Genomic DNA, 27,867 nt, shown 5'->3' on the forward strand with positions numbered 1-27,867 from the left:
TAATGTTTTTTATAACATAAACCGCAGCGCAGGAGTACTTTGACGTGACGTCTTTTGCGCTACATATAAAAAATAAGTTTAATACAGAACCATTATTCCTAATGTTTAAAGTAGTCATTTGTTATTTAAAAGGATTTTCATCTGTTGTTTTTTTTTTGGCAATAAGTACAGATATAGTGAATTTGTATTTTGTATGGAAGTCAAAATACTACTTTGTTTACAATTTGCTACTTTTATCGCTTCTTTTTTTCAGGTTAAAAACATCTTACATTTCTTTTAACCCATTACCGCATGAGCATTTTGTAATAAATTGCCAAATATCAGTATTTTGTGTTGATTTCTTTCATCAGAATTGCTGCAACTTCTCAATGAATTGAGATACTCGTAGAGTCAAATGCTTTTCAGCGTTGGTTACATGTTGCCTTACGATCGACCTGGTGTCATTTTAGCCTCTCACAAGTCCAAAATTTTCTTGGCGATGAGGGGGCACATCCCCCTCCTGGTAACCCCCTGATGTATCTTTTGGATAGGGGGCGGCGCCGAAAAAGTGGTCACTTTTTTTAAACAACATTTCTTAAACAAAAAACAAGTGTTGGGGGCTTAATAAGGCATTTTTTCTCCATTTGAGACAACGAAATAAGGGGATGAAAAAGGCGTTGAAAGGCGAATATATCTGGTAATGGGTTAAACCAGCATTTAAACATAACATTCGTGTTTGCCCTTTTTAAAAGTGTAAAAATTTATTTGTTTCTGAGGCATAATGTGCCCTTAAAAATAACTTCGTTACTAGTCTCAAAAAGACAACATAACCCATACCATTTCTACCGTATTTATTCTTATGACTTGGGAAAAGAATATACGATGACACAGCGTTTACTCTTAAGCTATTTAGAGGAAAATTATTGATTGATTGATAATCTTATAAAATTTTGTGGTTAGAAAGATTATTAAACAATCCAATCAAACCTGAGATTTGAATGAATTTCTGAAAACCATAAATGAGCGTTTCTGCTATTTTGCTATACTACTTGAAATCATTTACAGAGGGCTTGCAAAAAGTTAATGTCTTTATATAGAAGTATTTGGTTTGAATTGCTGAAAAATGATTTTCTCACTCTTCTTTCATGTATCATTATAAGTAAAACTTGTGTGTAAGATATATTTACTCGCCTTCATCGGGCAAGAACAGATATATTTTAAATCGATGTGAAAATTTAATATATACAAGTATATCATCTTGACAGCGGTAAAATTAGATGATTGTGAGCTTCATTCAAGGTAAAGATAGAATTATGACGACTGTTTAAACGACAGTTTGTATTATCGGCCCCACTGTTTTTATATTCTGATCTTACAATATATAATATCATTGATATGATTTTCTACAAATATCAAATTTGTGGTAAACTTTTGAAAAAATAGGCCATTTCAACAATATCATTTTAAACTACGCAATCCACCTTTTGGTACGTACAAATGAATTATACATTTAACTTTGTTTGACAGTACATATTGTGCAATTGATTGTATCTTGTATAAAAGTACGAATGAAAATAACCACACATTTAGTTGATATACTTTCTCATAGAAATATATTATAATGTTAAGAGAGAAAACCCTGGTGATAATAATCAGGAACTACTTGTAGTTAGATTGTATGAATGCATCAATCGTTTAATGTTTTCTTCTGGTAAACTTTTGTGTTATTTTTGGCGTTATGAGCAATAAAGTTATGTTTCAATTTTATTCAACCTTTTCCTCTAGGAAAACATTTTTATGTAGTTTTATAGAGCTATGTAGAACACGGATTGTAAAGAAAGACACTGTGTTATGTATGATACATTCGAAATATTAAAAATCTGAAAAAAGAAGAGCTTAAATAGGACTACTCTTTGTGCAACAACAAAAAATGTATCATGATACACGCACATTTTTATGCAATCCACTTGGCAATCCTACTGTAGCAAATGCAACTTTGCTCCAGAATTATATTCAGCCAATTATTGTTAAAGAAGAGAACTCATAACTTATACATTATAATATTCAGCTTATCGTAATAACAAGGTTAGAAGCATTATTTAAAAAAAATACCGTTGCGATATGTAAAGATACTTCTTTGGACTGTTTACCCTTCCATTGAGACTATATCTCACTAAAATGTTGGCTTTCAAATCATTTTTAGTTTCATAAAAGCGCTATTCGTGGTATATAAAACTCGTTATTCTAGATACGTTCTTTTTTGGAAAATCTTTGAATGTATAAAACTGGTACAAAATGTTTGCATTACATTAAACGAACTTTCAGAAAAATATAAACATAAAATTTGAAATTCTTACATTGATCATCTGGGGCACTTAAAACAGAGAGATATGCAAAAGATAGTGAAGAAATATGTTCAGTAATAAATTGAAAATTCTCAGCCCGATTTGAGTGAAAAGTTTACAGTTTTTGTCATTTTTACACCATGAAAATATTTATTTTGGAAACAACGGTGTGAATAAGATTCATTGAAAGTTTGCATATATAATTTATTGGTCTTAACCTCCATCAAAATTAAAATTTATATAAAAGGAAGAAAAAAAATAAAATAAATAATTAAAACAGAAATATAAAAAGCAACACGGCATGTCAAAAAACCTTAGTTGTATCTTTTTTAATAATATAAAATTGTGTGATATAAAGATTAAGCTGGGGCTTTTCAAGTGTATTAAAGAAATCGTGCTTTGAACTTAGATGAGACTGACATTAAGTTATATATTTAGGGTACTTTGTGAAGCTAACTTGAATATTTTTCTAAATTAATGATTATCACATCCCTCATACCGCGCTAATTACTATAAGAAAAACACGTTACTAATATTTCTATCTGATTGTTCACCTTGACTTAACATAAAATGATTGAAAACACTTTCTTAACACCTGAGAAAAACTCTTGACATGCACTTTACATTTCATTAGGTTTCTATCAGTTTATGCACTATGTTATATATGTATATGTTTTATTGCCTGAAAATTAAAATAACACATGATGACCGCCATTATGATTACCTTCTTTCCTGAATATGCAGATTGCAGGGTGCTGGCTTTAATTATATGATTTCGGACTCAAGAAATTGGCTTGTATTTAAGAAAAATAATGACAATCAAATTAGCTGAATCCACCAAATTCAGTGATATAGTTCAGACTGACAGATTGGTAATATCATAGGTTTTATGGAGACTGGATTATACTGATAGCATTTAACGATATGTTCATTTATAGTTAATGATATTGATTTATCTCAGATTCTAAAAGTTAGTTTATATACCTAACATAGTGTGGAAAAAAACACACCAGAGCAAGGATAATACATAATTTCTTTTAAATTAGAATTGTTATTATATAAGAAATATACAGATTCAGTTACAATGATGAAAAAAACGATTTTTCACACGTAAAATTGAAATGTAATAATGTTTAAAACACAGACACTTTTACTTCTTTTAGATGGACTTAGCGAGTACAGGACTGTTTTAAAGACTATCCATGAGCATGTCAAGAAAAGTAACTTGTACGATTAGTTGAGATATTTTGCATATCTAGTTATTTCCCCTTATTTTACAGAACTTTATTAAGAAGCGATGGCAAATAGATTTCAACTATTTAATTTTTATTGATGTTTTTCGATTAAAATATCCTTTAAATATTTTTCCAATGATTTGTCTTATGTACGGTGGCACAAAGGTGACATGTGTGTGTTTTTATTTATCTCGTAGCCACGAGATACTATGTCGTGGCCACGAGTTACTAAGTCGTTGCCACGAGTTACTAAGTCGTGGCCACGAGATAAATAACTCGTGGCCACGAGATACTATGTTGTGGCCACGAGTTACTAAGTCGTGGCCACGAGATAGCTAAGTCATGGCCACGAGATACTATGTCGTGGCCACGAGTTACTAAGTCGAGGCCACGAGTTACTAAGTCGTGGCCACGAGATAGGTAAGTCGTGGCCACGAGATACTATGTCGTGACCACGAGTTACTAAGTCGTGGCCACGAGATAGCTAACTCGTGGCCACGAGATACTATGTGGTGGCCAAGAGTTACTAAGTCGTGGCCACGAGATAGCTATGTCGTGGCCACGAGATAATTAACCAATCAGAATACACTATATATATTTTGACTTAACAAATTACTTTTACATGCAACATTAATCTTTGAAAATATTGAAGATCTTCACTTTGAAATTGTGTTTTGGATCATATTAGAAAGTCATCTTCCAAGGCCCATCAGACATTAATTTTGACTATAGCTCTTTGTTGGGACAATTTTGGGATCGAATTGGTCAGTTTAACGTACTACGGCCTGTTAACATTGTTCATACGATAAAATGAGAAGGAATAAGTCCTGGTTTATTTTATTTGGAAGGGACATTGCCCATGGACAGTAGATAGCCTATAAGGTAAAGTCCTTGTCTGATGAATAATTTAGAAGGGATAAGCCATGGTTTATATAACCCAGAAAGATCATTGCACCTGATCAGTAGATAACATCTAATAATTTCGAGGTCATTGGGTCAAAAATCAGGGTCACAGTGACGCTAAATGTAAAATTATTGACCAATCAGTAAGTTGTATAAAAGGCCCTTTTACAGGCTGGTGAAATAGGGGAATCCTTGTACTATAGCAAATGTCTGGTTAATTAGGGAAATTCATATAAATGGTGTAATCTGATTGGTTATAGTAACTCGTGGCCACGACATAGTATCTCGTGGCCACGAGTTAGCTATCTCGTGGCCACGACTTAGTAACTCGTGGCCACGACTTAGTAACTCGTGGCCACGACATAGTATCTCGTGGCCACGACATAGCTATCTCGTGGCCACGACATAGCTATCTCGTGGCCACTTCTTAGTAACTCGTGGCCACGACATAGTATCTCGTGGCCACGACTTAGTACCGGTAACTCGTGGCCACGACTTAGTAACTCGTGGTCACGACATAGTATCTCGTGGCCACTAGATAAATAAAAACACACACATGTCACCTTTATGCCACCGTACTTATGACTTATTTCAGTTTACTATTGTGCTTGCGATTATCATTACTGTATAAAAACAATGATAGATAACAATAATTTTATTGGTCTCAGCGATATTCTGCAGCTCATTAAGTTTTTGAAGCGAACACTTCCTGTGACTTCTTAACTTTTATCACGTATTGGCTTATTTTTGCTATGAAAAATAAATCACAACCTCATAATGGTATAAGGATCTTAAGGTTTCAATTGTCAGCTCAGACAAATTTGTCATCTTAAACCTTAAACCAAACAATAAGTACCATGGATCTTGTATATCCTAACTATTTTTTTCTACAAAACCAAAGGAACAACAACACTATTGAATGTTTGCGAGAAAAGCATATACATTTTATTGTGATATCTTTAATACAAAAAAGCATGAATTGAACAAGCATATGTAAACAGACACACTATTTCAACATGGTTGATCACAAATCCGTTCCGGCTTGTGAAAATACATGGAATTTTATTATATTACGTGAAAACATATGCAAAGGTAACTCAAACGAATGAATATCCTCATAATATAGTGAAAAACATAAACATGGTAAATGTCTTGGATTTTAAGAGACTCTTTCTTAACTAACCTTTAAAAATAATGTCTTTATCTACACTAAAGTTACCTTTTCCAATAAATGTACCTTTCTAAACTGTGCTTAAATTTCCCAAATAATTTCATTCAAAATGTATTAAGCATAACTACTGCTGTGCAAAATTAATGACAATAAACATTATTACAGATATTTATTTCAGACATTTTTTTTCACTGCCATTATTTTTAATCAGTTATGTAACTATATTGAAAAAAAAATGCGTAAATGTAAATTGTTAATATGATGATACAATTCTTTAGTATAATATGACGTATACATCAAATTTGTTGAAGATAAATCATTCAGCTTTGTTTGAAATTTGAAAAAGCAAAACTATATTTAGAGTTACTGATTAACAGTGATTCAAAGGAAATATCGAGGAACATTCTCGCTGACCCATCTTTCTTGAAAGACAAAATTGCAAGATATCTCGTTTAGCAATTAGTTGTGAGCATAATCTTTATCAAGTGTATCAATTTCAAGTTTTTTTAATTGTCAATTCAGTTGAGTTGTCCTGTATTCAAACAATTTACTCTATGTGATATAAATGTTGGTCATAAATCATGCTTTAATTGTTGATAAGAATTCCGCTGAAGGAGTTCATTAACCAATTATCTTTCCGTAAAGCATAACCGGATGAGCCATAAAAACATTTAACCCATAACTTTTCTGCCGATTTCACTCTTAAAACTGCCGAAAAGGAGCTGCAAGGATAGTGGTCTGCATCGTAACTGGCCGACCGAGCTATCACGTTATCTGATAGCACCAGGGAAAGGGGTGAATGTTGCTTGACTATTGAACAATAATTTACAATGAATTGGTACAATCCCCCGACAGGTGCTGTGAAGATTCCAGTGGAAGTGTCATATCCTGACCCTTCATTGGTCGTTGCTGTGGTAAATATGATGATTTTGTCTGTTCTGTCAAGCTTTAGATCTACCACATTATGTGCAAAGAATGCGACGGAAGGCTTCTTAATGTTTTCTGTAAATTAAGAAAGACGGGGAACAAATATCGTTTTTTATTCTGCCACGAATGGTACAATTTGCATTTACTTGCTTTAAAAAGGAAAAATATCAGAGACATCATATTTTGAATAAACGTCAAATCAAAATATGTTCAAAAACGAATCTTTGGGTTTGAATTTCAACCATCGAAAATAAACTTATTTATAAAGCAAAGAACAAATGAACACACCTCAATTTTTAATTCATATCTTGATATGATTTATAGGTTTAATACATGTATCTATGATTATTTATTTGAATATACAATGATAATGTAAGTTATTGTCGCATTCGTCTTAACTATTAAGCTATGAATAGGAAAATACTTGAATTATGTGCTGATATTCTTTGATCTTACCTGAAAGTTCTTTTAACATCTTCCTTCCTTCCTCCATATCTGTTGTGAAATTATTCCGTTGTTCTTCAAATGTTTTTCTCAGTATTTCTGTCAAGAATAAAAAAATCTTGGTTCTTAATTCTTTAAGTAGTATACCTCAAATTTTAAACCAGATTTTGGACATTTCGGACCAAATATATGGACACCTCGCATCAAGTTTAGGAACCCATTGGCATCACATGGGCATTTGTGAATATGAATTAGATTATCATATAATTGTAATCGAATTTTCAATATTATTTTCAATATTATTTACCTTAAATATATCCTAGCACACGCCTAAGCATAATTTTAAGTATGTACTTGTATTGTTTTCATATAATATATGATGGAAATCAAAGTACATTAAATATGATACGTTTGAAATTTACCATTCATTAACGTATATAATTAATTTAAACGAGTTAACAATTGGCGGAATTATTCAGTCTAAATTTATATGGGTATCACTGACAGTTGTCCAAACGAATTTTAAAAATGAACGTTTTCAAGAATCGTGAATGTAGTTATTTTGTCAAAGAAATGTAGAATTAACACAAAAAAATTTTAAACGCTATAATTTGTATGAATGAATAATATACTAGTCATTAGCTACATACATTATGGTAGAAGTTCTAGAAATGGAAACACTAAATTTAAAAAATCGGTACTTCTCAAATGATGATCTTAATTTAAATTTTGGGCGATGTGATTATATACTGTATGCATTTACGCAAAATCAAATTCAGCACCAGAAAATAAAATATAATATTTAACTTAAAAGAAATACAGTATTCAAATTAAGGTAATTCGGTCCTGAACATTGATATTAGAATAGCAATGTTTACTAGAAACAAGCTTGTCTATGAACTGTTTTATTAATTAACAAGAAGAATTGTCTTCTGAATAATTCAATAGCAAATGTTGGTGTTATAAGACTGTAAAAATTTCCGTAAAAGCTTGTGGAAGAATAAATAAATCAAACTGTTATAATTAGATAAATACATTACCTTCATTTCTTTCTTTGTCGCGGATGATTCCTTTCATCACCTCCGTGGCATTGTTCTGCACTGACTCCAATGTTTTGGACACCTCTACACTAGTTTTCTTAATTTCCTCCAGCGTAATGGAAACGGCTTCTTGGGTTTTCTTTATATCATTCTGCATCATTTCTACTTTTATTTCCTGCCTAATCATTTTTTCTAACAATTGCTCGTCATAAGCAAATTTTGAGCACATTGGTTCATTCGCTAAAGGCAGACTTAAACAGTTATTTAAGAGTAAAAGAAGAAACACCGAGGTTCCAGAGAACAACATTGTTTACTTGATTGTCAGGGAAACAAAATGAAAATGAAAACGTAGGCTCCAGTGAGTTCCGTTTTCGCTATTTCGCTTTTCTACTTGAATTCATGTGTAGAAGGCTGGTCAAAAAGTTACAGAAACAAATATTTTATCTACATTAAGATTTGATTTAGAATATTGATACCTTATACCTCGTTTATCACTTGAGATGAAACCTAGTGTGTAAGATGTATATAATACGCCTTCTTCTGGAAAAAAACTAAATATTTTTAAATCATTTTGAAAATTAAATACGTCACCTTTAGGTTATCAGTGGTAATATGTAAATAAATATAAAAATGTTACAGTCCAGCTGGGTACCGTTTCACTAACATACTTGAAAATTCAAAGTCTGTGCGTTGTTAAAAATATAAGATGGAACGATTTTGCTGAAAATCCGATGCTACAAAAGCAAGAGCTGTTAAACATTATATTGCCTTAGGTATTGGGAGATTATGTTCGTAATTTTAACTGTACTGCTAATTAAGAATCACCCCGAAATGGTACTGTAAGAAATAAATCAAGATTGTTTAAAACATTGAAAAATAACTTCGAAACTGGAAACTAGTGTTAGTAAATATTGAATTTATATTGAATGGGTTACATTTGGAAACTTTCGCAGTAGAATAGTACAAATAGGTATTGTGCTAGGACACTTAAATGGTTTGCCAGTGAAACAACGATTGTGTCCCCACTGTCAAACTATTGTTATGAATGTAAAGCATATATTATTATATTGCCCTCTGTATAATTCTTTATGATTCTATTAACGACTTGATTTTCAGATTGTATTTTATATTTTAGTTTAATTGTGTACATAGATGATACTCCAATTCATTAATAAATTATGCGACAATTAAGAACATCATTCGACGAAAGAATAGAATTATGACGGCAACGTTGATATTCCGATTACATGCAAAGAAACGTTAAAAACGACATTTTAACCTAGTACTAAATGAAAAGCGCGCCAAACAATTATATAACGTGACGTAATTAACGACGTCACGTCATTAAGTTGGTTTCCAATACTGTGCACGCTGGTATTTCACTGAAACAACGAAATGGGCTTAATTCAAAACAGTGAAAATATCAAATTGATAATTTCACTGTTTCAAACAGTGAAATTATTAGTTTGTATTCTGTAAACCACCCAAAAGCATGTAATAAAGATGAGTATTCACACATTCAATTTATATGATCTTGTAAAAGATTATGCCAAAGTCATGACATTTGAATTCATTACGAAATTTAAGCGATGTCATAAATATTGTCATATGTATGGTCTTAAAATATCAAGGTTTACCTCTATGATCTTCTAACATAATAATAAATTTGCTATTCACATACAAATAAGTTATAATCATATAGAGAAATGCGATATAGGCTTGCAAGAATCATGTTATAGTAATATTATAACATTGGCATATTGTTACAGTAAATTACATTGACACGATTTTGAAATAAACAATTGCATTTATTATCAGAGTATCCTATTACAAGGAGAGCGTGAATTTTGACAAGTGTAAAGTAAATTGTATATAGATATAAAATAAGAAACCACGTATCTATGATTTAGTATACAACCCTCTTTAAAACTCGACTTAAATTAGCAGATGTAGTGGGTAGGTTTTCTTAATTAATGTATACTCTACTTTGGCATTATAATATATTATCCTCTGAAGAGAAAACTCAAAAACTAGTCATTATAAATGCATTAATCATTTGTGTTTTCTTGTAAACATCTGTATTATTTTGGCGTCATGTGCAATTAAGTTATGCTTTAATTTTTTCTTAGACTACCTTATTTCTCGTGGGAAACATTTTGTAGAGTAACAGAGATACAAAGAACAGCTATCTTACAAGCAAAAACTACGTTATGTATTATACTGTCGAAAAAATAAAAAATCAGGAAAAGTGAAGCACAATTTAATCGAGCTTCTCTTGTGCAACGACACAATAATTTATGTTTAAGGAAACCCACAAGTGTATATGCAATCCTTTTTGCAGTCCTACCTTCTAAAAGGACATTTGTTCCAGAATTATTCTGCTAATTAAAATTAAAATTAAACTCATTTGTTATTAACTCAAATATTCAGCTTGTCATAATAACATTTGTTTAAGAGGGTAAGAGTATCATGACGTCAGAAGAATATCGTTGCATATGTAAAGATACTTCTTCGCGTCCTTCTGTAACAGTTCAGCATGTATAAGGATGCGAAAGAACCAATCAATATAACTGTTACTAAATGAACAGTTTGGACATTTCTCACATTTCTCACAAAGGTTGCATTGAAGCACTTATTGCTTGTCGAAAATATTTTTCAGTTTCCATAATGCGGATTATATCTAGCTAAAAGTTTTACATAATTTCCAATTTCATAAAGCGAGAGTAGAGATATGAAAAAATGCTTTGGCGTTTATTTGTATTCACCTTTCGCGCCTTCTTTAAAAAAATGGACAACGTTGTCAATGAAGCTAACATAAACTGCACGTTTCTTTTACGTTATTAATTACTTGATATGTAAGTTGTTATCCTTAATTGGGTTTTAAGATGTTAACTAGTTTTGCCTTTTTAACCTGATGTATTTAAGTTCTATCTAAACATACTTCTTCCCACATAATATTTTGCCTTGCGTTTCGATCTTATTACATTTTCTAGTGAACAGTTTTTATTACATTGGGACAAACACAGTTTATTTTACACAAGAACTTACTGAGTTATACATTTTGACAAAAACAACGAAACCACCAATAACGTTCACGACCCTGTAAGTTCACCCATGCACTTAAAAAAGGAATGCATGTACCCTTAGTTTGTGGTGTTTAAAAAGTGACCACTATATTATATCATCATTGACTCGTTCAATTGGCATGATGTTTATAATTTGCATAAATCTTTGCATATTAGTGAAGTCATAGATATAATTGCCTACCGTCTGCGTAGATGTTGGTATTCAGTTACCGAAACACGAAAGGAACACATAAATCTCACAATGTTCAATTTTTCAAGATAAATATCACCGCTGTTTATTCTGTTAAATAAATAAATATGTATAGAAAACTTAAATAAGATGTTAATGGTCGATTTGTTAACATTTAACATTAGAATGTTATGACAACAAAATTAGGCATCAGTGGCAACGTTGTTTTGCTATCCTCATTTGTATGAATGCAATGAATAAAGCATATAGCATTACATTGATATACAAAATAGCGTTGATATGATATTCTTATGAACAACGTAGCAGTCATCATTTTACTATACTTCAATCAATAGTGAAATATTGTACATGCAATTAGAAAATATCAATATCAGTTATTTAAATGGCTACATTACATACATTGTGATTGTATTGCAATATTCTAGAAATGGAAACGCAGTGAAGAATCGGTACTTTTGGTACTTTTTTCTCCATTGAAGATCTTAAATCAAATTGAGTTTTTCCTGATTATAAACAAAAACAAATAGAGTTGAACATTAAACTTTCTCTTAAGGTTAGTAAAACAAATGTATCACATTAGAAAAAATACATTACCTTCCTTCCTTTCTTTGTCGCGAGTGTTGTTTTTTTCACTTATCCTCTTTATGTCCTCTGGCGTATCATCATTCTTTTCTTTTTCTTTGGAGATTCTTTCCACAACCTCCATGAAATTGTTCTGCAATGATTCCAGTGCTTGGGACACCTCAGCAACAGCCTTCTTTATTTCCTCCAGCGTATCGGAAACGGCTTCTTGTGTTTTCTTTATATCATTCTGCATTATTTCTACTTTGATTTCCTGTCATCATTTTCTCTAAAAGTTGCTCGTCATAAGCAAATTTTGAACACATTGGTTCATTCGCCAAAGATACACTTAACTGGTATTTGAAAAGGGAAAAAAGAAATGCACAAGTCCAAAAGAACAACATTTTGTACTTGATTGTCGCGGAAACAAAATGAAAATGTACTTAGGCTTCAATAATTTTTAAAATTGGTATCCGCTGTTTCCGTTATTTCGCTATTCTAATTAAGATAATGCGCAGAGAGCCTGTCAAAAATTTCTTGTCTCCTGAAAGATATTATTATGTAAATTGTTGAAAATGGATTCAGAATATTGACATCTCTTCTCCCATACATCATTTGAGGTTAAGATGTATTCTACATGCCTTCATCGGGCAGAAATATATGTATTTTAGGACAATTTAAAATTATATTTATAGTCTTGAGATCAACAGTTGTGATATATGACCAATGTGAGCATCAGTTGAGATTAGAATGATAAGCGAATATTTTAAACGACAAGTTGTGTCAACGGCAGCGTTATTTTGAATAATTGGTTTTCTAATACATGTATATATAGTGTCATTGATTGGATTTTCTAGAAAATATTTGATTTGTTGTCAACTTCTGTCAGAATGTGCAATTGGAACGATCTGATTAAAAATTACGCTATTCAATTGTAATACAATAAATTTACAATCAGTATTGTCTAACATTACAGTGTCCTTTATCACATATTCACTTAATATGGCATTGTAATAAATTATGCAAATGACAACATTTTTAAAAGAAATTATGAAATTATAATGGTGTCATAATTAAGGCAATAGGCATGGTCTTATTATAGATAGTATCACTTCTATGATTCTCTTTTAGAATTTGCCATTAACGTACACTGAATTATAAAATATCATTTAAAATGAAAATGACATATGCAAGATATCACAAAATTAATGACATGGGTTTCAAATTATAGTTAGTTATTGTTTTGATTATAACATTGGCATACTGTTAAAGTATATGATATTGACAAAATCGTGTAATAATCTATAGCATTGATATGATTCAAAATCTCAGTATGAAATTAACAAGGAAAGCCAAAATATTGACAAGACAAATATGTTATGTTAATTTTAGTCTTATCTATTTCACAACAAGAAAATAAGGCGTAAACCAAGTATTTATAATTTACTGTAGAACCCTCTTTAAAACTGGAAGGAAATTATAAGATTTAGTGAAACTTACTTTCCTCCACTGTCAATCAGGTGATATTTATTAAAGTTTGCTCTACTCTTTCATTAAAATGTATTATCATGTAAAGAAAACAGTTTGGGGTAGGGCTTAATAATAATTAAAAACAAGTAAGCTTGTATGAATGCATGAAACATGTTATACTTTCACATTTGCGTTATTTTATACTTTCACATAAAATACTTTCTGCTTTATTATTTCGTCATGAGCAATAGTTTGTTTGAGCATGAGTAATGTTTCATTTTCAGCGTGGGAAACATATTGTAGATCTGTATAGTAATGTACAAAACATGTTGAATCTTCAAGACTAATACAACATTATGTATCATACAGTCAAAATAAAAAAAATATATATAAAAAGATGAACAATTTAATCAAGATTCTCATGTGCAACGACAAAAATGATTAATGTATCAGGAAAAACCGCATTTTTATGCAATTAATTTAACAATCCTACCGTAGTAAATGCAACTTTGCTACAGGATAATACAACCATTTAAATTCAAAGAAGAACACTCATGTCTTATGTATTTATCATAATTACCTGTGTTTAGGTGGGTCAAGGTAGCATAATTCCATTGCTTCAATCTCTGATGGTATTAACTTGAAATCCTACAAAAGTTTTTTTAATCATAAATGTAAATCATTGTCCATGACTAAACATTTTAGTGTAGAATTCTACTTGGTATTTATATTGGGTTTTTTAAAGGGTACATGAAAATGGTGACAGAAAGTTTATTTTAAACAATATAATCATGTCAACCCATTTTTATGCTACTTTACTTTTGTATTGTTTTCATGATATATAATAACATGTAAGTTATCATTTGAAATTATAATAAAAAATATACTGTTAAATTTTTTCCAACAATGTTAAGTTGGACAATTGGTATTTGTGTATTATTTATAATGATTTGTTATCAATTTAGAATTTTGATCTGTTAAATGATATAAATCTGAATAGCTCCATATTACCATGTTTATGTTTAATGTTAAAGTTGTAGAAATTAAAATGATGAGTAAGCATTTGATTTATTTACTTAAAAAAATGCCAGAACTTTAAAAGCTCATTTATATATATTATTTTTTATACCAGTTAATATTTTGCTAAAATATACTTTGTATGCAACTTGTGATAGCAGGAAAATTAGCATTGCATACAAGTTGTATCAGGCAAAATGTTGATGACGTGATCATCACTAGTACTTTATATAACGTGGTCATCACTTTACATAACGTGATCATTACTTTACATAACGGTCCAACATAAAAGCTATGATAAACATATAAGGAAGTATAATATAATAAAACGGTCATCTTAAGACTGTCTTGATATAAATTTCATTCTCGTTGAAAGTAAGGACCGTGCCAGTCGTAACGAATCCGCGTAAACGCACGATTTATAAATGGAATCCCGAATATAAGACGGAATTTGTAAACGATATTTCGCGAGACATAGAAATGCTTTGTCAAAACTTAAATGAATCCAAGCAAAATAACCAGGATCCAGATGAAATGGTTAATATTTTTACAACATATTTATCTCAAAGAGGTAATGCGTATTTTGAAACTTGTTGTAAGGCAACTGTTAACGCATGTTTCAGCGATAATAAAACAAATAAATGGTTCGATGAAAGCTGTAAACAAAAGTATACTGTATATAAAAATGCTGTATTAGAATTTAATGCTAACAAATCTGTAGAAAATAGAGAATTATTATATTTAAAAAAGAAGGATTATAAATATCATTGTAGAAAAGTAAAACGGAACTTTGACAGAAAACAAGCTGCAAAAATGAATGAATTGAGAAACAAAAAGCCAAAAGAATTTTAGAGGATGTTTCGTCAAAGTAAATCAACCGTGTCTGATGAAAACATAGATTTGGATGATTTCTTTAATCATTTTAAGAATTGAGCATCTGAATTTTCTGTTGCGGAAGATGACGAAATTGAAGATTTTTTTACATATTTTTGATGAAAATCCAAATTTTAACTCTACTTTTGAGGAGCTTGATGTACCTTTTACGACTGATGACATAAGAAAAGCTATCAAAAAACTAGGAGCAAATAAAGCTAGCTCTTTTGACCACATTATGTACGAGTATTTTAAAGAAGGTATAGATATTTTAGACAAACCTTTAGAAATATTGTTCAATCATATTTTAGATACGGGTTGTTTTCCCAAATCATGGTCACAGGGAGTTGTTATACCTGTTTTTAAAAAAGGCGATTCTAGTGAACCTACTAATTATAGAGGTATAACACTAATCAGCTGTTTTGCAAAATTATTTACTGTTGTTATTAATGAGCGTTTAAAAAAGTGGGCTGATACTAATGATATACTCACTGATGCACAATTTGGTTTTAAATGTAACTATAGCACAGTAGACGCTATATTTCTCCTTCATGCTTTTATAGAACGACAATTAAAACAAAAAAAAAAAGAAATTATATTGCTGTTTTGTTGATCTTATGAAATGCTTTGATTCTATTTACAGAAATGCCTTATGGGTAAAATTGATAAAATATGGTGTAAATGGACGCTTATTTTGCGTAATAAGGTCTCTGTATGAAGATGTTAAATTATGTGTACGTCATATGGATTCATTGTCTGATTTTTTCAAATGTGATGTTGGATTATTGCAAGGGGAGATAATTTCTCCGATACTTTTTCTCATTACTCGTAAATGATATTGAGTTGTTTTTACAAAAAGATGATAGTTCTTGTTTTACATTAGATCAACTTTCTATATACCTACTACTTTTTGCCGACGATGCAGTCATTTTCTCAGAGACGGCGCATGGGCTTCAAACTTCATTACATAATTTAAAAGACTATCGTAATAAATGGCAATTAAAAGTAAATGTTAATAAAACGAAGGTTCTTGTATTTAAAAGAGGTGGAATGGCCAATGTAAATGAACATATTTATTACGACGGGGAAGAATTGGAATTTGTTTCAAGTTTTAATTACTTAGGTATTGTGTTATCTAGTGGTGGATCTTTTAAGACAGCAACAAAAACATTAGCTGATAAAGCTCTTAAAGCTATGGGCTCGTTATTTAGTATTACAAAAAGCATTGAAGTTCCTGTAAATATTATGTTAAATTTATTTGATTCATATGTTGCATCTATATTGAATTACTCTTGTGAAGTATGGGGGTTTGAAAAAGCGGAAAATATTGAACGAATACATAGAAAATTCATGTCTACTGCTAATTCTGCATTATATGGTGAATTGGGTAGATATCCATTATATGTAGTTAGACAAGTTAGAATTGTTAAATATTTCCTAAAGTTGTATGTTGAAAAGGATTATAACTGTATTTTATCAAGCACAATGAACACTTTAAGATATGAAGCTGAAAATTGTAACTTTGTGAACTGGGCATCTAAAGTCCGAGATTTACTACAAAACACTGGTTTTCATGAAGTATGGATGTATCCTTCTTCGGTAAATATTAATATGTTTGTTCCTATTTTTCGTACTAGAATTATTGACATGTATATAAATAATTGGAGACAAGATATTTGTTCAAAGTCATCTTTGTTTTTATTTAAAGAATTAAAGCCAGATTTTGAAATGTCCGAATATATAAATAAAATGAAATGTCGTAGTTTAAGAAATGTTTTAGCTAAAATACGTTTGTCTTCACATGATCTACATATTGAAACTGGTAGACATAGAAATATAGATAGAAACCATAGAAATTGTACACTGTGCCAATGTAATGATATTGAAGACGAATACCATTTTATTTTAATATGTCCAATGTATGCTTTACTTAGAAATCAGTATATTCCTAGATATCATCATAGACACCCGAGTATGCTCAAACTCACACAATTGTTGAATTCTACAAATGTAAAGGTCTTAAACAAATTGGCTCTGTTTTGCAGAAATGCTTTTAAATTAAGAACAAATGAATTAAATTCTTTGTAATGATCTGATGAAATATGTGAAGTTGTTTGCATGATTATAATATGATAATTACATTATTACTATGTGTATGTAAAATTTGTTGTATGTAACGATGAACTGTAAATGTTCAAGTTAGATTCAAATAAAATTTCTGTTCTGTTCTGTTCTATAAACTTGTATATGGCACTGATGTACCTCATTATACCAGATCACACTTATCACTTCATTTGCAAACCAGTTCCTGGGGTTATAAAGATATTCTCTAAGCTTAGTCAGAAACTGCCACATAATGTACATTGACTAATGAAATTTGTAGAATTTGAATGAGAACACAGAAAAAGATTTTAAACCCCCAAGGCTAGCAAAAATCCATTTGAGCTAAATACAAGATCCAGATCGAAATACTTGTTTCATAAACTAGTTTTATAACCTGTGTGATATAATTTTGACAGAGTTGTCAAAAGCTAAATTGTGTTGATGGTGAATTTAAATCTAGACTATTAATAATATAATGTAGATGCTTATACATGTGTATGTTAATTTATAATTCAAAATTCTTTCAATACTTATAGTACTTTATAATTGTATAATTAAGCTCAGTTTTGAAAAAGCTCCTGCAATTTGTATTTTTCACATTTGAGTTTGTCGCTTCAGTTTGTTTCATGAGCGAAAAAAAAAATGCTTTAAAATTTAAGGAATCAAGACTATGTTACTCATTATTTCAGGATGGCTATTTGAGCATACATGTACTACATTGACATATCCATATTACATATACTGGTATCCCATTATTTGGTATAATAATGCAAAAATAATACAAATGAAATTTCATCTTTTATTGTCTTGCACACCACTTTTCATTTTATACCACTACACATATGGTGACTTCTAGAGTAAAGTCTTAAGCAATATGAACCATTGTAAATCAGAAAATAAATTCTTCTAGAAATATGTAGTAGTCGCTTATGTTTTACATTATTTGCACATTTAGAATTTGAAAAGTAAGGGTGAGTTTTGTATGTGTCCATGTTATTCTTGTCGAATCAATACCTTCAAATGGAATATATGATGAATATAATAATAACTTTGTGGATTATTGCCTACGATCCTTTATAATCTTCAATCAACTGTAAAGTTTACATCGACACTATGTATATAATCCTTGTCCGATCAATAACTTGAGAAATGATAAGCCTACGTTTGGTAAAGTTAGTAAGGATATAGTCCATGGCCAGTAGATGACCAATGTAATAAGGTTTTGGCAACAATGAACTGGTTGTCAGATCAATAACTTGAGACAGAATTAGCTTAAATTAGATTATTATAGTAATTTCATTAATGATTTCAAAGACTATATTAAACACATTTTGTCATTTACCCATGTGGACAAGGCATTAGTGTGTCTGTCGGTAACTTTTATTCTGTTGAAAAGTTAATGAGATGACCTGGGACATGTGGGCGAACGATATCTTTTTTAACTGCTTAAAACTTTCAATTTATATTTGACACAAAGGATCATCATTACGAAACACTATGTAAAGTGATGTGCTACCCATGGTCAAGGTCACTTCACGTCCGCTCTTTAATAACTCGCTGAAAATATTAGGGGAAGAGCTGAATAGGTGTACTGATTTTTTATTTTACAGGTAAAAATAAGAACAATATATTGTGTTTAGTAACTAAGGTTTACTAATTAATGTATACAAAAGTTAATTTGATTGTATTTTCATAACATAACATCCAAGCATGAAACAGGAATTATAAATTTCAAAGACTCAATATGATGAAATTTGAATTAATATAAACCAGCAAGAATACAATAATTTTGCTTCTCATAATTAAGATTTGTCCGACAGCAAGCAATCACAATGTAAAAAAAAATACATCAAAAATAATGCTAGACGAGTATCGTTAAACATGTACAGTACAGATAATTTTCTAGACAATGCTACATATGTCCACTTGTAACTAGCATTTGATACATCAATATGCAGGTCTATGATCGATTACAGTGGCTTAGACGTTATTCAAGATTATTTTGGTAGTGACTTTTCTCACATTCTCGAAATTTGTATAAAAATCTTTTAATCTTTTTGTGTGTGTTATCGTTTGGATTTTTTTTTGATCTGGACGAGCCGAAAGTGCTAACACAGTTAACTTGACTCAATAGTATTACTTGCTATTATCTGGTTTTATTCTGGAATCGTCCATTAAGCACTTTATACAGTTTGAACTTAAGTTTACTGAAGTTAGAAGACATCTGTTCTATTAAAACAAACATATAAAGTTTAATGATACATTTTACACACAATGAGAAATATTAGCTTTAATTATGGATTTAAATCCGTGCTTAAATTTATAGCAGAGACAAAGTTTATTACTCGCTCTCTGTGTGAAAGGACGCCAAATAATTAATTAATTTGTACACAATTTTACTTCACAACAATAATGCCAAATTAGCTTTTTGAAATGTAAAACTAATTGAAATCTTATAGCAAGGTACTCAGTTTAATAGTCTATACTATCTGTTAATAATACTTCTCATTCATTTTATTAAATAGCTACAAATGCATTTTTCATGAAAATTATTTATTAATAAATGAATGTCACTTAAGTCTTTACAAATGCCTAAATGCTTAAACAAAACAAAAAAAAAACACACACACACACTGTGATAAAGTATGATGATGAGGATGAGGATGATGAAAATTGGAAATACAATTTTTTAACAAAACATAGTATGATATTTATACAAAAACATGTAGAGAACATGAACTTCAAGTAGAATACATATTTACATGTATAGAGAGACATGCCGTAGATATGAAAATTACATAACTTTATAACTAATTTTTTTTAAAGTAAATGAAGAAAGTCACATATACCTTTAATTATCCAACAAACACTATTTTACAAATTGAACATGTGTTTATTGAAGTTATCTGAACGTAATAAATGGTTCCTTGTCTTTTATTAGCCACAGACTTTTATGGTGACAAGATATTGCATTTTAAAAGAGAACTTACGCTAGGAAATTACTTAATCATTTTTCTGTTTGAAACTGTGAAAAATTAATTGAAATATTTCGTTTAAACAAACAGCTTAATGGTTTTATCTTGGGGTAGGATTACAGTTGATTAGTTAAAAACAATGAAAAAATTAACAAGAAATCCAGAATATGTAGTTGTAACTAAGTACGTTTTGACATCTAGAATATTTAAAAGTATTATTTCAATGATAATCTGTTTTAACACCAATATTTTAATCTCAAGTACGTGCTTATAACCAAACTCCTCACACTGATTACCTCCCTTGGCAGAATTGTTATCACTGCCTTCACAGACGTCACATGATGATGAAAGTCACATGACTTAACGTCGAAATTCAAATGTAAATATCGACCGTTATATAGAAAATCTGACGTCATTTTTCTCTTTCTGTTTTATTTTTAACTTTTTGTAACTACGCCCATTATATTTTATCAAAAAATTATCAAAATTATACAAAATAATGAAAAATAAATTAAAAAGCTAAAAAGTATAAATATCCAAATATTGATATTTCAATGTTTGTGATGGCAGAGATCTCTGTACTGATTAAGGGGAGATCACTGCGTAGGAGATTGGCTTATAACATGAAAAGTTTGAAAGAAGAAAGAATACGGTATGTAAAAACATACTTTGAAAGAATTCAATGAACTATATTTCTAGTATGATATTTGTAATTACAAAACTACTTGAAAATCGCCTTTGAATCGAATTTGCGTGCAAATATGGGGCATAACACATTCCTTAACAAGTGAAAAGGACACACATTATGATAATCATAATATCCTAAGATTGTGCTCAAATCATTTGAAAAACAAAACATCTATCTTGTCAGAGGTCAATATGTTTATTTAAGTATTTCCCTTTATTTACAGTATGATAATTAATAGTGATACCGTCTAGATTCAATCCACTTCAAATTTATTGTTTGCGTTTATTTTGAAGGAAATCTTTTCTGTTGACAAATCAATTGAATATTTCTTCAATGATCTGTTTGATTTATTATTTCATATCACTATTCCGCATGAAGCATTACTATCGCATAGAAAACAAAAAGTGTTGTAATGTTCATATTGATATAGCTTTAACAATAAAATATCCTCTTTTTCTCTTCCAATTTCGAAACGATATTGATATATTGAGAAGTACGTGTACATATAGCTGATGATAAGAAACCAATTAAGTTAATGTTTAACATTTGCCGTTTTGAAAACATCTATTAATATAAAAAAACAACAAACACAATGCTAGAGAGGGCCATCATGATGCATAAAGTCTCATGTATATAAAGCAGAACATAGTACATATAGTCTATATAATATGTTAAGTAACTTTCTTAGGCTTTGTATGTTGCTCCGAGCAGCGTCAAAAAACTCAATTCTCTAGAGACTGAGTTATTATATACCAATAAATTATAATACTAAAGGAGATCAACTGAACTAAACTTATATTAGTTGTTGAGTATGTATTGCCAAATTATCCAACTTTTATTACATGCTTTTCGGTGGTTTATAGAAATATATCAGTGAAATAAAACTGGTAATTTCACTGTTTGAAACAGTGAAATTACCACTTTGATAATTTCACTGTTTTGAATTTAAGCCCCTTACGTTGTTTCAGTGAAATACCAGCGTGCACAGTACTGGGTACCAACTTAATGACGTGACGTCGTAAATGACGTCACGTTGTATCATTATTTGGTGCGCTTTTCATTCAGTATTAGGTTAAATGTCTTTTTAAAACGTTTCTTTGCATATAATAAAAAGAAAATTAGTTTAGTTTAGTGTAAGATCGAAATATACCGGTATTTCACCTTGTGAACACCAAAAGTTCATATTTCACTCGTGGCTGCGCCACTCGTGAAATATACCTTTTGGTGCTCACTCGGTGAAATATATTCCGATGTTACACTGAACTAAACACATATCCTCTATCTATTTTTTTCTTTTATTTCTTCTATAGCAATTTTTTAAATATGAATCAGATTAACAAGAATATTATAGTTCTTACCTGTTTTATATGTAAATAGTCATATTATATGTGATAATGGTTACATATGTCTTTTATAAATCTTAGTTGATTTGTATTTTAAATGTATATGAATTTTATGTATTATACATGTATTTGTAAATGTGAGAATTAAGACACTTAAATAAACGAATATATAGTTACTTAATTCACAAACAATAATATAGTAGTTAAGAAATAATATCAATTATGGATATATACATGTACATCTCTTTTGTGAAACTGTCAGCGCACTGTGTACTGTATAAAAATCCTCTGTTACATTTCATGCGTGAGGATATTGAATGTTTACTTATTGACAAGAATTCCACTGAAGGAGTTCATCCTCCAAGTATCTTGATATAAAGCGTAACCGGATGAGCCAGACAAACATTTAACCCACACCTTCTCTTCCGATTTCACTCTTATAAGTGCAGAAAATGAGCTGCAAGTATAGTAGTCTGCATCGTAATGGGACGATCGAACAATCACGTTTCCTGATAGCACCAAGCCAAGAGGTGCATGATTCTTATGATTTGAACAATAATTAACAATAAATTGGTACAATCCCCCGACAGGTGCTGTGAAGATCCCAGTGGAATTGTCATATCCTGATCCTTCATTTGTCGTTGCTGTGGTAAATATGATGATTTTGTCTGTCTTGTCAAGCTTTAGATCTACCACATTGTGTGCAAAAAATCCAACGGAAGGCCTTTTAGCGTTTTCTGTAAATAAAAAAAGATCGAGAAAATACTTGAGACATGTATTTAGATAGAAATCGTTTATTAATCTGCCACGAATGGTACGATTTGCATTTACTTGGTTTAAAAATGAATACAATAAGAATCAGAAAATAAACATGAAATCAAAATACCCACACAAACGAATGTTCTTGCTTGACCTCAAGCTTCCGAAAGGAAACATATATAAATCAGAAGAAACAATTAACACAGCTTAATTCTAATTCATATCTTGATATGATTTATACGTTTCTAAATGCTGCTTTTCATTTTTATTTTCTCCGTTCGTCTTCTGATTTTATCAAATGTTTTTGGAGATGTCATTCCCAAATTACAACAAAATATTATGATCGATTTATAATCGCGCGATTTTCTCATTTCCGCATGCCCGTCATTTTCCCGTTGTAAAGAATATCGGCGTATGGCGTTTCTAGTGATATCAACTAAAATTAACGGAAATGACGTCCATTATTTTAAAGAATTACTTTAATGATGTCATAGAAAAAACATGCGATGTTTAGCGGGTTTTCTACGTTAAATTTTTAAGTTTTTTAGCAAGAAATATACGATGACTTACTGCGCTTTTCTACCGTGCGCGGGTGCCGTGTATGTGCTTATTTAAAAGCAATATAAAATCATTATTTATTGAGACAGTAAACTGTTCTTTTCACAATGTTTTGATAATATTCTACAATGTATGCTGATAAAATTTCATTACAATACACATTGACGTTCAAGAGAAATTTAAAAAGTCTACGAATTTTTGAATAACCCCTCGTACATGTATATATGATTATTTATTTGAATATACATTGATAACGTAAGTTATTGTCGCGTTCATCTTTACTATTAAGCTATGAATAGGAAATACTTCCTTAATGTGCTGATATTCTTTTATATTACCTGAAAGTTCTTTTAACATCTTCTTTCCTTCCTCCATATCAGTTGTGAAATTATTCCGTTGTTCTGCAAATGTTTTTCTCAGTATTTCTGTTAAGAATAAAACAGAATCTTTGTCAACATGCCCTTAATTTCTAATGTAGTATACTTCAAACCAGATGTTAGAAATTTCAGACCAAATTTATGGACACCTCGGTTCAGGTTCAGAAACGCATTGGCATCATATGGACATTTGGATTTCTCATCATTGTAAGGAAAAATTCTTATCTGCTTTTTGATATTTTTTACCCCTTAAAATTATATTCTGAATACTAAGTTTAATTAGGGAAGACATTTTTTCATTAACAACGATTTCAAGAACTATCCGGAATTACGCATATATAACAGTATAATTATCATGTTTCTAAAATGTTTTAATATTAATTCTTATTCGGTGTTTATCGGCTATTTAACACCGATTTTGTCGTTTTGATGCGAAAATATTAATTTCTACGCATCAACACTGCAAGCTGGTGTTAAATAGCCGATAAATACCGATGAGGCCGATATTATTTCTTAAACAATGTTGACAAAGTATTAAGATAATTCAGATTATGTTTGGAACGAGCACTTCCAGTTGTGCATTTTTGTTAAGTTCAATGAACACAGGGCATTGTAATTATTTGTAATACATGTATTATGCTTTCTCTTTTTAAGAGAATTATAGATTTTTAAAATATTTTACGAGAAGACACTGTACAGTTATAAACAAACTAAATAAACACGGTTGATAAACGGAATTAAAAGGACTCCACTGAGTTTTTTTGACATTACGAACTGGCAATACTTTTCCAAGATTTGTTAACCAGTACATGTAGATCTGGACCAATAACATTTGTACAGATTTTCCGATCATTCCTTCACCCCGTTTTTTCCAGAATTATCATTTTTATTGTGCAAAATTACCTAAATTGATAAGCGTTGCACCATTTTTTACTCAAAGCAGGCTATGAATGGCACACAAAACTGATATTCAATTTAATTATGATAATATTTACTTTCACCATTTGCAGAGTTTTCTGTTTTAAGTGTTTCACTTGATCTTTGTACGATTTTCAAATTTTATGTTTATAGGCCTTTTGATCTTAATGGCCCTATTTTAAGCTTTACTCCTATGAGACGACAATTCAAAACAAAATTAAAGTCTTTAATCGTGGAAGGTATGCTTATAATTCATGATATCGTCAATGTATCCTTACATAGACCTTAGTATAATTTAAACCAGATATAATGAAAGAAGTGTGTACTTGTATATTAATATGAAATTATGCAAAGCCTATGAACGGGGTAGTCGTTAAAAAATTCCTTTCATTCTTTCTGTTTTGAAATTGTCATTCGGTATTACATACACCTTTTCCGTTTTCACTCGGAACACTCGACGTTTATTATTTATCCGAAAAGTTGAGATTTGTTCCGTTATCGGAATACCCCGCCTATTATCATTGAGTTACATTGTAAATGGCGGCGCCCGACTAGAACAGACACAGAAAATTTCATTGATAGGTATAGAATTCTATATATTTTTTAATTGTTTTTTATTTGATTTTCTTTTAAATATACATGTGTACATGCTTCGCGGGCACGGTCTTTGACTTCCCCGTATTATTATTCATATGATATATGATGGAAATCAAAGTACATTAAATATGAAACATTTGAAATTCACCATTCATTATTTTATATAATTAATTTACATCATTTAACAATTGGCGGAACTATAAAATCTAAATTTACGTGGGTATCACTGACAGTTGTCCAAACAAATTTTGAAAATGAACGGTTTGAAGAATAGTGAATAAAGTGATGTGGTAAAAGAAATGTAAAGTCGATTCAATATAAAAAAATCAACGCTAATATGAAATTAGGCAAAGCCTATGAACGGGGAAGTCGTTAAAAAAATCCTTTCATTCTTTCCGTTTTAAAATTGTCATTCGGTATTACATGCACCGCTTCCGTTTTCACTCGGAACACTCGACGTTTATTATTTTCCGAAAAGTTGAGATTTGTTCCGTTATCGGAATACCCCGCATTTTATCATTGAGTTACATTGTAAATGGCGGCGCCCGACTAGAACTGACACTGAGAATTTCATTGATAGGTATAGAATTCCATATATATATATATATATTTTTTATTTGATTTTCTTTTAAATATACACGTGTAGTCTATAGCCGGGCAAGCCAAAGCCCGGACCCGCTTCGCGGCCCCGGTTTTTGACTTCCCGGTATAATCTGTATCAATGAATAATGTTGTAGTCATTAGCTACATATATCAGATTGTAGTTCTAGAAATGGAAACACTAAATGTAAAGAATCGGTACTTTCTCCAATTACGATCTGAATTGAAATTTTGGCTATGTGATTATATACTGAAAAATTTGACTTGTATGAATTTACTAAATATCCTATGCCGCACAAGCAAAGTAAATTTTTTAACCTAAAACACATTTATTAATCAAAGTAAGGCACTTTGGTCCTGAATATTTAGTGTAGCAATGTTTACTTGAAACGAGTTTGTCTATGAACTGTTTTATTCATTAAAAAAGTAATAGAATAATTGTCTTTAGAATAATTCAATGTTATAAGGCTGTAATAAATTTCCCTAAAAGCTTGTGGAAGAATAAAAAAATTAAACTGTTATAATTAGATGAACACATTACCTTCATTTCTTTCTTTGTCGCGGATGATTCCTTTCATCACCTCCGTGGCATTGTTCTGCAAGGACTCCAGTGTTTTAGACACCTCTACACTAGTTTTCTTAACTTCCTCAAGCGTAAATGAAACATTTTCTTGCGTTTTCTTAATATCTTTCTGCATCGATTCTACCTTTATTTCCTGCCTAATCATTTTTTCTAACAATTGCTCGTCATAAGCAAATTTTGAGCACATTGGTTCATTCCCTAAAGGCAGGCTTAAAGAGTTATTTAAGAGTAAAAGAAGAAACACCGAGGTTACAGAGAACAACATTGTTACTTGATTGTCAAGGAAACAAAATGAAAATGAAAACATAGGCTCCAATGAATTCCGCTTTCGCTATTTCGCTATGCTATTCTACTTGAAATCATGTGTAGAAGGCTAGTCAAAAAGTTACTGTCTTCTGCAACAAATATTTTATCTAAATTTTAACTTGATTAACAATATTGACACCTCATACCTCGTTTATCACTCGAGACGAAACCTAGTGTGTAAGATATATTTAATACGCCTTCTTCTGGAAAAAAAACAAAACAAATATTTTCAATCATTTTGAAAATTAAATACGTCACCTTTAGGTTATCAGTGGTAATATGTAAATAAATATAAAAATGTTACAATCCTGTTATCTGCCGATGATATTGTACTTATGGCAACTAGGTATTTAGAATTGGACATACAACTTTAAACTATGTTACACCGTATAAATATATTGGCCTTGTACTTACCAAACATCTTGATTACAGCTAAAACTGTTGCTCATGCTGCTCATAGACCATTAGGAATATTAAGTGCTCAAACTAAAGCTTTTTATGTATATACAAAAAGGTATGAAGTGACAGTTGTACAAGTAAACACATATGCATATGTGAAGATATACCCCAAAATGAATCAGTTTGTGGCGATATTGGTTGGACGCCTGTGATATATATTTTTGTTGGAAAACTGTGTCAGCAAATTGAAGTAAATTTAGTAATATGAATGTAAGCATGATAAATCATGGGCAAGTAATTTGTCAGGTAAAAGATGTACAAATTGAAATTTCAAAGTCGTACGTTGTTAAGAAAAAAAATAAGGTACTGTAAAAAACAAATAAAAATTGTATAAAACATCCAAGAATAACATTGAAATTG

At 30.5% G+C, this 27,867-nt stretch overlaps 1 protein-coding gene across 3 annotated transcripts; it reads right to left on the bottom strand.

Annotated features, from left to right (window-relative positions):
- Positions 1-5,383: 5,383 nt before the first annotated feature.
- Positions 5,384-27,109, bottom strand: LOC132727568 (uncharacterized). Of its 3 annotated transcripts, none has more exons than XM_060713113.1 (3): positions 26,701-27,090; positions 7,017-7,103; positions 5,384-6,635 (listed from the first exon to the last, which is right to left on the bottom strand). In XM_060713113.1, exons 1-3 carry the CDS (start codon positions 27,047-27,049, stop codon positions 6,220-6,222), a joined length of 852 nt encoding a protein of 283 aa, XP_060569096.1. In that variant the 5' UTR covers positions 27,050-27,090; the 3' UTR covers positions 5,384-6,219. The 3 variants fall into 3 exon arrangements, with proteins under 3 accessions (XP_060569096.1, XP_060569098.1, XP_060569097.1); XM_060713115.1 differs by lacking the exon at positions 26,701-27,090 and adding an exon at positions 8,045-8,413; XM_060713114.1 differs by lacking the exons at positions 5,384-6,635; positions 7,017-7,103 and adding exons at positions 20,940-23,087; positions 24,006-24,092 and having other exon boundaries at positions 26,701-27,109.
- Positions 27,110-27,867: the final 758 nt, after the last annotated feature.

This window comes from Ruditapes philippinarum, unplaced genomic scaffold (genome assembly GCF_026571515.1).
Source record: "Ruditapes philippinarum isolate M1 unplaced genomic scaffold, ASM2657151v2 ctg7680_1_1_1_1, whole genome shotgun sequence".
Classification (NCBI taxonomy): Eukaryota; Metazoa; Mollusca; class Bivalvia; order Venerida; family Veneridae; genus Ruditapes; species Ruditapes philippinarum.

Excerpts from the sequence above, each read along its gene's own strand:
- LOC132727568 (XM_060713113.1), bottom strand. The coding sequence starts at position 27,049 with ATGTTTTCATTTTCATTTTGTTTCCTTGACAATCAAGTAACAATGTTG. Across the intron at positions 7,104-26,700 it reads CGACAAAGAAAGAAATGAAG|AAATACTGAGAAAAACATTT; the intron begins GTAATGTGTTCA and ends TATTCTTGACAG. Across the intron at positions 6,636-7,016 it reads GATGTTAAAAGAACTTTCAG|AAAACATTAAGAAGCCTTCC; the intron begins GTAAGATCAAAG and ends CTTAATTTACAG.